This window comes from Vipera berus (genome assembly GCF_964194415.1).
Source record: "Vipera berus genome assembly, chromosome: 7".
Classification (NCBI taxonomy): domain Eukaryota; kingdom Metazoa; phylum Chordata; class Lepidosauria; order Squamata; family Viperidae; genus Vipera; species Vipera berus.
The window spans coordinates 58238169-58250239 of NC_138209.1; the positions used below are offsets into that span (position 1 = coordinate 58238169).

A 12071-nucleotide genomic window follows, 5' to 3' on the forward strand; every position below is an offset into this window, starting at 1 on the left:
TCATTTTTCTCTATTATGATTGGAGTGAAATCATTCAAAAAAGGCAATTGTAATATCATGTCTTATTACCCCAGACTTACCTCTTTTTTAAAAAATAAAATCTTTACTGCTGATATCTAATAATCATTATTCAACAACTGAAGTAACACCTGTCATTCACAAGAACTATGTCATTACTCAATATCTATTGTCTAAAATATTATGTTTAAATGTGTTTACATAGTATTAAACCTGGTTTTCTATTTCTTGGAATTTAAAAAGAAGCAGACAATCAAGAAAGTTTCTATTATTTGAAAATAAGTCTTTTACTTTGGGATCTTTGACAACAAAAACAAAATTCCAGACAAAAGGATTGGCTTATAAAGAGAGAAGGGCAGATTCTGTCCACTGCCTTTTGTTCATTTAGATGTATGTAGCCATCTCCATCACAGGTCATCTTCATCTGACAGAGCATCAAGGTAATCTGTATCTACATATAAGAGAAATCCTGAAAACAGACTGTCTGCCCATGTGGGATCAGAAAAGAGGCCATTTTGGTCAGTGTAGAAAATCTCAAGCCACACCTCATCCTCAGGCTGAAGATAAATCACAGTTGACCCAGATGCCACATCGTGGTTTCCTGTGTTAGCATCAAATGTTTTTATCCGGAACTTTCCATTATGAACAAGGCCAATGGCAAGATGTTTATTTGCCAGTGTAATGTCATAGGAGAAATAATAAATCCCTGGAATGGCACAAATGAATTTTCCTGTTGAAGGATTATAATGTCCCCCTTCATTAAAAAGGACTTTGTTAAATATGATTGGCAATCTTTCCTCTGGGTAACTTGTAGTAATACCAACAGAGAAAGCTGATCTCAGCATGATTTGCCCACATTTACAGATTCCCGGTGGACCTGTTTTTCCTCTTTCACCTTTTTCCCCATTTGGTCCTGCTGGACCAAGAGGACCTATGTCACCTTTACTTCCTACTAATCCAGTAGGCCCTCTTTTGCCAGGCTGCCCTTGGTCTCCTTTGTCTCCAGTTTGTCCTGCAGGACCCATCTTTCCTCTTAAACCTAAGAGAAAGGAAATCATTTTAATCATACCATTATGTTATAAAGTATTATTAAAGACAAGGTAATAATTCTCTTTGGCAGGGAATGATGCATTTGGTTCCACTAGGACCAGTGTAACCTAGTTACACCTTCTCTCTCTTACTGAAGGCATTGTATGGACTTCTTGACTGATGAAAGCTATAATAGACGGAGGAGGCCAAAACCTACAGTACCCATCTTGTGAGGACCCACAGCATATGGAAGATGGTGACTATGAGATAAGTAAAGAGAAAAGAGCATGTACTGATGAAGAGCATTCAAGAAGGAAAAAGAAGACGTTTGTGTGATTGCAATGGAAGGATGTAATTTGTGGAGGACATGTAGTCCTCATTGTACTACCACTTTCAGCAACCATTCAAAGTTATGATGGTGTTAAATGACGTGGAACCTGGTAGTTCAGGGGTGTCAAACTCGCCATATCACATGATGTGTTGCGATGTATCACAACTTTTTTCCCCTTGCTGGAGCTGTGGTGGGCGCGGCTTCCACTTGACACATATGGCCTGCAGGCCAGCAGTTTGACACCCCTGTTATAGTTGTCACTATTGCAGCATCCTCACAGGCACTTGATTGCAATTTGGGCACTTGGTGACCTGCTTGCAACTGTAACACTGCAATATTCCACAGTCATGTGATCATCATTTGCCATCTTTACTGCCAATTTCTGACATGCAAAGTCAATGGGGACGCCAGCAGAAATTTACAAATTGTGGTCTCATGACCATGGGACACTATAATCATGTGAGATTTGCCTAATGATGGCAACTGATACTTTTGCAACTACCATTGTAATTGGGTGCAGTCACATGACAGTGCACTTTAGGACTGAGTTGTTTAGCAATGGAGTTTCTGACCCTAATTATCATCAATAAGCAAGGACTACCTGTACATGAATATATAAAAAGAAGTGGAGTAGCATTATTTGGAATAGAAAAGCTAAAGTGTATGTCAGAAAATATCATCTACAAGGTGTCATCTGATCATTAGTAACCAATCATTAGAATTTCTAGAACACAAAAATAATAAATTCCAAGAAAACAAATCAAACAAAGAGGTAGGGAGTGATGAGGAAAAAGAAAAAAAATCAAACAACAATCAGGAGATCCAGGAAACATACTTACGGACAGATGTAAAAGTCTTAAATGTTTATATACTAATGCTCAAAGCTTGGGGAACAAACAGGGTGAACTAGAAGCAATAGTAAACGAGGGTGGGTGTGACATAGTTGGCATTATAGAAACCTGGTGGGGCGAAACCCATGACTGGAATGGATTGATGGATGGATCCAAATTGTTAAAAAAACAGGTCTACAAAAAGAGGAGTTGCACTATATCTAAGAGAACACTACATATCTACAGAAATGCATATGATCAAAGATAAAAGCCTCCAGAATGTATATGGGTCAATATAAAAGGGGAAAAAAGTGACATTGCCATAGGGGGTCATACAACCAATCAACAGGCCACCCAACTAATCAAAAGAAATAGATGGATGCCAACCAGTTAACAAGTGTATGTAGGAAGCATACCACAGTAGTAACTTCAACTACCCAGATATCAGCTAGGAGACAAACTCTGCAGTGAGCGGGAAATCAAATAGATTCCTAACCAACCAAGCAGACATGTTTTACATTTAGGTAGGAGAAATCAAAGATATAAGTACAGATTAGATGAGATCTGGCCCAAAAACAGTAACTGTGATAGGGACCTTGGGGTCCTAGTGGACAATCACTTGACTATGAGCCAGCAATGTGCAGCAGCAACCAAAGAAGCTAATACAGTCCTGGGTTGTATAAACAGAGGCATAGAATCAAGATCACATGAAATATTAGTACCGCTTTATAAACCCTAGTGAGACCACACCTGGAATACTCCAACCAATTGTGTTCACCATAGTGCAAAAAAGATGCTGAGACCTTGGAAGATGATCCAAGGCCTGGAGACTAAAACATATGAAGAATGGCTGCAGGACTTGGTTTTGGTTGGTCTAAAGCAGGGGTAGGCAACCTTGGCTCTTTTATGACTCATGGACTTCAACTCCCAGAATTCCTGAGTCAGCACAGCTGACTCAGGAATTCTGGGAGTTGAAGTCCATGAATCATAAAAGAGCCAAGATTGCCTACCCCTGGTCTAAAGAAAAGAAAAAATATGGGTGACATGATAGCAGTATTCCAATATTTGAGAGGCTACCACAAAGAGGGGGTAACGTTATTCTCCAAAGCAACAGAGGGCAGGACAAGAAACAATGGTTGGAAACTGATCAAAGAGAGAAGCAACCTGGAATTAAGGAGAAAGTTCCTAACAGTAAGGACAATTAACCAGTGAAACAGCTTGCCTTCAGAAATCGTGGGCGCTCCATCACTGGAAGTTTTTAAGAGGAGACTGGACAGTCACTTGTCTGAGATGGTAAAGGTTCTCCTGCTTGAGTGGGGAGCTAGACTAGAACACCTCCAAGGTCCCTTCCAGTTCTATTCTATTCTATTCTATTCTATTCTATTCTATTCTATTCTATTCTATTCTATTCTATTCTATTCTATTCTATTCTATTCTATTCTATTCTATTCTATTCTATTCTATTCTATTCTATTCTATTCTATTCTATTCTTCTGATTGCTGTAGGTATATGAAAGTAGGAATCAACTTTAGGTTTATGAAAGTGCATGTTATGCTCCAATGAATAGCAATAATAGAAGAAGCAGAATGAATAGGGGGAGAGATTTGTAGCTTTCTATTGAACACACTCCAGGAAATTTTTCTGATTATATGAATTGTTGGGAAGGAAAAAGATCAGAGAGCACAAAAAAAGTGATTGAGTCATTTAGAGACTCAAGAATGAATAATAATGGTTTATAAGAACCAAAGAACTCTGTTTCATATATGTAATTAATAGATTACTGTTATGTATTGGGCTTAAATATAACACCATGTGGTAAGCTGGAGCTAGCTAACAGCTCCCAGCAACTCAGACACCCCGTCTCCGGTGCTGCTATTGGCTGCCCCTAGGCGGCAATGGGTTGCTTTAAACCTATTAGCTGCCACCTAGGGGCCAGGCTATAAATTGCTGCAGGCTGCAGCTCAGTTCCCCAGTTCAGATCCTGCAAGCAAATAAACATGACCATTGCTGAACTCACTTGCCTCGTCTCCATTCCTGCACAACAAACTCACTACATAACACTGGTGACGAGGATGGGATCCTGCTTCTCCGAAAGAGCTGAAGTTCACTAGGAGAGAGGCAGCGCACGCCTGGTGGGAAAAGGCATTTTCCCCCCCTTTGGTCAGCTAGCCAGACACGCTAGCGACCACATGCTCAGTGGATCAGTCCCTGGGCATCGGAGAAGCAGGATCAGAAGACGCAGGAACCAGATGAGAAGATCTGAAGAATGCCTAAGGTTGGAAGGCTGTGAGAGTTCGATATCAAGCGTCCGGAGGGATGGCCATTCTACTTGTCCCAGGTAGAAAACTACCTCTGGGCAAATCAGGTTGCAGAAGATGGGCTGAAGGCTGCCATGCTGGTCTGTGTGTGCAGCCCAGCCACATTCGACCTGGCCGAAAATCTGTTCGCCCCGATGCTGCTGGAGTCAGTCTCCTACACTGAGCTTAAGAAGAAGCTAGGAGAACATTTCCAGCTGAAGATGTCGGTGATTGCTTGGCATTACAAATTCGAACAGCGAATGCAGCAGCCCAGTGAGATCGTGTCAGAATACATTGTGGCCTTGAGGCAGGCCGCATGCCTGTGTAAATTTGCTGACGTTGTAGAGCGACTGCGAGACCGGCTTGTCTGCGGCCTATGAAACCAAACGCTGCAGCAAAGACTGTTTGCTAGACCGAATTTAACCTTCACTGAAGCCCAGGACGAAGCCATGGCAGACGAAGCCGCTGGGGGTGCAGTCCAAACAGTCCAGCCTGCCAAAACAACAAAACATGAAGAAACAGTCCACCACAAGGATGCCAAATGCTCAGAGGAATCATCAGAGGAAGAAGATGCCGAAGTCAACAAGCTACACAAGCAGCCCGACACACAGCACCGCAAGCAGCAAGCAACAAGAGACTCCTTACAAGGCAGTTCTCTTACCTAGATGTAAAGGTTGTGGCGGCAGCCACCAATGCGCTGATTGCAGATTGCAGTCAGCCATGTGCAGGGCCTGCGGCAAAACCTTACTGCTAAGCTTGTAAGCCGCCCTGAGTCTTCGGAGAAGGGCGGGATATAAATGGAATTAAAATAAAAAAATAAAAAAAATAAAACCGGCCACATCGCAGCAGTTTGTAGAGTTCGCCAGAGGGACCGGCCACCGAAACACCAGTCGGAAGATCTGACCAGGAGAGGTACCGGGGCCCAGGGACCATTTAGTGTGGGGTTTTGTAAAAGCCGCAGAAGTGTATGCCGCACCAGGCCCGACGCCCCCTCAAACCAAAATTTAAACTTCAGGTGGAGCTACAAGGCGTAAAATGGAGTTGGACACAGGCTCAGCTGTCTCCATTATTTCCCTGGACACATTTAATTTCGTGTGCAGTTGTAGTAGAAAATGGGCCAAGCTAAGGCCCTCCGACATAATTTTAACTGATTTTCAAAATGCTAAAGTCAAAGTTAAAGGGGAAGCCACCTTGGCTGTAAAATTTAAAGGGTTTTATGGACACCTGGATGTCATAGTAGTAGGGGGCCAGAGAATGAGTCTAATAGGACTCGATTGGTTTGATGCTTTAGGCATTCAAGTAACCGGTATCAACCGGACACAAGCTGCGAATCTAACGTCAGTTTGCGGGGACTTTGCAGACGCATTTGATTCAGACCTAGGAACATACTCAGGCCCGCCTATTTCATTTAAGCTAGATTCCAGCATGGTCCCCATTAGGGTTAAGCCTCGAAGGGTCCCCTTTGCCCTCAAACATAAAATTGACACAGAAATAGACAAGCTTGTAGAACAGGGCGTTTTACAACCAGTTGATGGTGGGGAGTGGGAAACTCCTATAGTCACACCACTCAAGGCCAACGGAGAAATTAGAATATGTGCAGACTATAAATGTACTATTAACAAAGCCCTTAAGCAATACCCTGTCCCAGTGGTGAACCACATTTTAGCTTCTTTGCAAGGGGGCACTATTTTTGCAAAGTTAGATTTGGCACAGGCCTATCAGCAATTGCCAGTCAATGAGGCCACAGCCGCAGCTCAGACAATCATGACTCACAGGGGGGCTTTCAAAGTGAAGTGTTTACAATTTGGGGTTAGTGTTGCTCCAGGCATTTTCCAGGGAATCATGGAACGCACATTTAAAGGCATTCAGGGTGTTTGCCCTTATTTTGATGATGTACTAATTGCTGGAGAATCTACAGAGGTATTAGCCAGCAGGCTCAGAGCTGTCCTACAAAGGCTGTGTGAAGCAGGCCTCAAATTAAAAAAGAGTAAATGTAGTATTGGGGTTTCTTAAACTGAATTTCTGGGATTTTGAATTGATGCTAACGGTATTCACCCTGCTGAGTCCAAAGTGAAGGCCATTCAATTGGCTCCTAGTCCTAAATCCAAAGGAGAGCTACAAGCATTCTTGGGCCTCCTCAATTTCTACCATGCATTTCTGCCTAACAAGGCCACATTGGCAGAGCCTCTTCACAGGCTCTTAGATAAAAAAAGCTCCATGGAAATGGACCAGCATTCACGAGAAAAGTTTCCAGGACCTAAAGGCACTGTTGTTGTTGTTGTTAGCTGCGAAGTCATGTCCGACCCATCGCGACCCTATGGACAACATTCCTCCAGGCCTTCCTGTCCTCTACCATCTTCTGGAGTCCATTTAAGCTCACGCCTACTGCTTCAGTGACTCCATCCAGCCACCTCATTCTCTGTCGTCCCCTTCTTCTATTGCCCTCGATCTTTCCCAGCATTAGGCTCTTCTCCAGTGAGTCCTTCCTTCTCATTAGGTGGCCAAAGTACTTGAGTTTTAGCTTCAGGATCTGGCCTTCTAAAGAGCAGTCAGGATTGATCTCCTCTAGGACTGACCGGTTTGATCGCCTTGCGGTCCAAGGGACTCGCAGGAGTCTTCTCCAGCACCACAGTTCAAAGGCCTCAATTCTTTGGCGCTCAGCCTTTCTTATGGTCCAACTTTCACTGCCATACGTTGCAACTGGGAAGACCATAGCCTTGACTATACGCACTTTTGTTGACAGGGTGATGTCTCTGCTTTTTAGTGTGCTGTCTAGATTTGCCATGGCTTTCCTCCCCAGGAGCAAGCGTCTTTTAATTTCTTGGCTACAGTCCCCATCTGCAGTGATCTTGGAGCCCAGGAAAATAAAATCTGTCACTACCTCCATTTCTTCCCCATCTATTTGCCAGGAATTGAGAGGGCCAGATGCCATGATCTTGGTTTTCTTAATGTTAAGTTTCAACCCAAGTTTTGCACTCTCCTTCTTCACCTGCAACAAGAGGCTCTTTAGTTCTTCTTCACTTTCTGCCATTAGAGTGGTATCATCTGCGTATCTTAGGTTGTTGATATTTCTTCCGGCAATCTTAATTCCAACTTTTGATTCATCTAGCCCTGCCTTTCTCATGATGTGCTCTGCATATAACTTAAATAGGCAGGGCGACAGTATACAGCCTTGCCGGACTCCTTTCCCAATTTTGAACCAATCAGTGGTTCCGTGTCCAGTTCTCACTGTTGCTTCTTGACCCGCATATAGGTTTCTCAAGAGACAAATAAGATGGTCTGGTACTCCCATCTCTTTAAGAACTTGCCACAGTTTGTTATGATCCACACAATCAAAGGCTTTAGCATAGTCAATGAAGCAGAAGTAGATGTTTTTCTGGAACTCCCTAGCTTTCTCCATGATCCAGCGTATGTTGGCAATTTGATCTCTAGTTCCTCTGCCTCTTCGAAATCCTGCCTGCACTTCTGGTAGTTCTCGATCCACATACTGCTGAAGTCTAGCTTGTAGGATTTTAAGCATGACTTTACTAGCATGAGAAATGAGTGCAATGGTGCGATAGTTTGAACATTCTTTGGCACTGCCTTTCTTTGGAATTGGAATGTAAACTGATCTTTTCCAATCCTGTGGCCATTGTTGAGTTTTCCAAATTTGCTGGCAAATTGAGTGTAGCACTTTTACTGCATTGTCTTTTAAGATTTTGAATAGCTCAGCTGGAATACTGTCACTTCCACTAGCTTTGTTGTTGCTCAGCTTTTCTAAGGCCCACTTCACTTCACATTCTAGGATGTCTGGCTCGAGGTCAGTGACCACCTCATTGTGATTATCAGGGACGTTAAGCTCATTCTTGTATAGTTCTTCTGTGTAATTTTGCCACCTCTTCTTAATCTCTTCTGCCTCTGTTAGGTCCCTGCCATTTTGGTCCTTTATCATGCCCATTTTTGCATTAAACGTTCCCTTCATTTCTCCAATTTTCTTGAAAATATCTCTGGTCCTCCCTATTCTATTGTTTTCTTCTATTTCTTTGCACTGTTCATTTAAGAAGGCATTCTTATCTCTTCTAGCTATTCTCTGGAATTCTGCATTCAATTGGGCGTATCTTTCTTTTTCTCCCTTGCCTTTCGCTTCCCTCCTTTCCTCAGCTATTTGCAAAGCTTCCTCAGACAGCCATTTTGCTTTCTTGCATTTATTTTTCTTTGGGACGGTTTTGGTTGCTACCTCTTGTACAATGTCGCGAACCTCTGTCCATAGTTCTTCAGGCACTCTGTCTATCAGATCTAATTCCTTAAATCTATTTGTCACCTCTACTGTATATTCAACAGGGATATGATTTAATTCATACCTGAGTGGCCTAGTGCTTTTCCCTACTTTCTTCAGTTTAAGCCTAAACTTTGCAAGGAGAAGCTCATGGTCTGAGCCACAGTCAGCTCCTGGTCTTGTTTTTACTGACTGTATAGAGCTTCTCCATCTGGCTGCAGAGCATATAGTCAATCTGATTTCTGTGTTGACCATCTGGTGATGTCCATGTGTAGAGCCGTCTCTTGGGTTGTTGGAAAAGAGTGTTTGCTATGACCATTGTATTCTCTTGACAGAATTCTATCAGCCTGTGCCCTGCTTCATTTTGCACTCCAAGGCCAAACTTGCCTGTTATTCCAGTTATCTTTTGGCTTCCTACTTTAGCATTCCAATCCCCCATGATGATAAGAACATCATTTTTTGGTGTTAGTTCTATAAGGTGCTGTAGTGCTTCATAGAACTGGTCAATTTCATCCTCTTCAGCACTGGTGGTTGGGGCATAGACCTGGACTACTGTGATATTGAATGGTTTGCCTTGGATTCGAACTGAGATCATTCTGTCATTTTGAGGATTGTATCCCAGTATTGCTTTTCCTACTCTTTTATTGACTATGAAGGCTACTCCATTTCTTCTGAAGGATTCTTGCCCACAGTAGTATACCTGATGGTCATCTGAATTAAATTCACCCATTCCTGTCCATTTTAGTTCGCTGATACCTAAGATGTCAATGTTCAGTCTTGTCATCTCTTGTTTGACCACGTCCAGTTTTCCTTGATTCATGGATCTTACATTCCAGGTTCCTATGGAGAAAAAATCTTTACAGCATCGGACTTTCCTTTCACCACCAGACATATCCACAGCTGAGCGTCCTTTCGGCTTTGGCCCAGTCGCTTCATTCTTTCTGGCGCTACTAGTACTAGCCCTCTGCTCTTCCCCAGTAGCATATTGGACACCTTCCGACCTGAGGGGCTCATCTTCCAGCGTCATATAGTTTTGCCTTTTGGTACTGTCCATAGGGTTTTCATGGCAAAGATACTGGAGTGGTTTGCCATTTCCTTCTCCAGTGGATCACGTTTTGTCAGAACTCTCTGCTATGACCTGTCCGTCTTGGGTGGCCCTGCACGGCATAGCTCATAGCTTCATTGAATTACGCAAGCCCCTTCGCCACGACAAGGCAGTAATCCATGAAGGGGCCTAAAGGCACTATTGTCAGTTAAATCTACTGTAAGTCATTTTAGGGAGTCTAAACCAGTCTGTTTAGCATGTGATGCATCTCCTTATGGGGTGGGGACAGTCTTGAGTCATTTAGAAAAGAATGGAACACAAGTCCCTATTGCATTTTATTCAAGAACACTGTCCTCTGCTGAGCGTAACTATGCTCAAATTGACAAAGAGGCCTTAGCCATTGTAGCAGGAATTAAAAAATTCCATGACTATTTATATGGCAGGGACTTCATGGTCTTCACAGACCACAAACCACTGCTGGGGCTCTTCACAAGAGACAAACAAACTCCCCACATACTTTCCCCAAGAATGCTGAGATGGTCTATTTTCCTGTCTGCATACACATTTAACCTGGTTCACAAACCCGGCAAAGAAATGGGCCATGCTGATTGCCTGAGCAGACTCCCACTGCCACTAACAGAACCAGACTCGGCCCCTGCAGCCAGAATTCTGTCCATTCAGGACATACCAGAATTTCTCCTCCAAGCTGGGGACATAGCTGCAGAAACAGCTATTGATAAAACACTTAGTAGAGTGCTTTCATGGGTACACACGGGGTGGTTAGATAAAAGCCCAGGCTCTGAGTTCCAGAGTTACTTTGTTAGAAGACACAAGCTATCAGCTCACAAGGGGTGCATCCTATGGGGGAACAGAGTCATAATTCCCTCATCACTGAGAGATAGAGTTTTACAGTCACTACATGAAGGCCATCCAGACATTGTCAGAATGAAAGCTTTAGCAAGAAGCTACCTTTGGTGGCCAGGTCTAGACAAGGACATTGAGGCACAGGTACATGGATGTTATACATGCCAGCAATCAAGGCCTGAAATGCCACACGCTCCAGTTCACAGGTGGGAGGAGACGCACACTTCCTGGTCTAGAATTCACATAGACTACGCTGGGTCCTTTCAGGGACAGCTCTTCCTCATAGTAGTAGACAGCCACTCCAAATGGCTTGAAGTAATCTCAGTTGCAAACATGACTACTGCTAGGATCATCCAGGTAGTGAGAAAACTCTTTGCCACACATGGGTTGCCAGATGTCTTAGTTTCAGACAATGGGGCCCAATTCACTGCTGCTGAATTTCAGGCCTTCCTAAGAGCAAATCTCATCAGACACACAACGTCTGCCACTTTTCACCCGTCCTCTAATGGTCAAGCAGAACATATGGTGAGGAACACGAAGGAGTCACTTAAACGCATAGTAACAGGGGACTGGCATCACAGACTGGCAGATTTTTTACTTTGCCAGTGTTCTATGCCCTGCACTGCTACAGGCAAAAGTCCTACAGAACTTTGTTGGGGGAGGCGACTGATCACTAAACTGGACAGGTTGCATCCAGACAGAGTGTCAGTAGAAGCCTCTCGAGCAAAACCCCCAAGAGGGCTGCAAGTGGGCGATTGGGTATGGGCCAGAAACTATGGACATGGGAATCTGTGGGTTCCTGGTAAAATTACCAAATCATCTGGTCCCCTCTCTTACAAAGTGGGGCTGGAGGGAGGGCGAGTCGTCAGACGCCACATTGATCAACTCAGAAAACGGTTTCCAGAATGGTCACTAAGGGAGGACTGCATCATAAGTCCCTCCCAAAGTCCCCAAACCTATAAGCAATGAGGAATTGGGTGTAGAGGAGGGGAGTCCAGAAGTGCAACATGGATCCCTGATGGAGCAAGCCAACCAGATTTTAACAACCACTGTGCCAACTCTGCTGAACAATCTGACTCTGGGGTGGGCCGACCCGGAGAGGCCAGCCAGAGAGCACCTCATTCCTTTGACTCAAGTGCATTAAGGGACACTGGTCTGCCTGGCCCGATGGGTAAGCTGGTAGACCAGAAAGTGACTGGAACCCTGAAGCGTTCCACAAGGGCACGCAAGCCTCCTACTTATCTAACAGATTATGTTGTAAAATAAAGGAACTATAATGTTGTCTGTACTGTTGACTTGTTGCTGTACTGAAACAATAATGGAACTATGATGTTGTTAACTGTCTAGTGTGCTGTTAATGGAAGCCTATTCATTCTAGTGTTAAAATTGTGTAACTTGCCT

At 43.7% G+C, this 12071-nt stretch overlaps 1 protein-coding gene across 1 annotated transcript in view; it reads right to left on the reverse strand.

The window, feature by feature from the left end:
* Nucleotides 1-309: 309 nt before the first annotated feature.
* The window catches only part of C1QTNF7 (C1q and TNF related 7), a 143226-nt gene continuing 131464 nt past the window's right edge, over nt 310-12071 (reverse strand). The window contains exon 3 of the mRNA XM_081332399.1: nt 310-1057. Within this exon, the coding sequence (XP_081188525.1) occupies nt 426-1057 (632 nt within the window). The 3' untranslated portion in view covers nt 310-425. The remainder of the gene's footprint in view (nt 1058-12071) is intronic.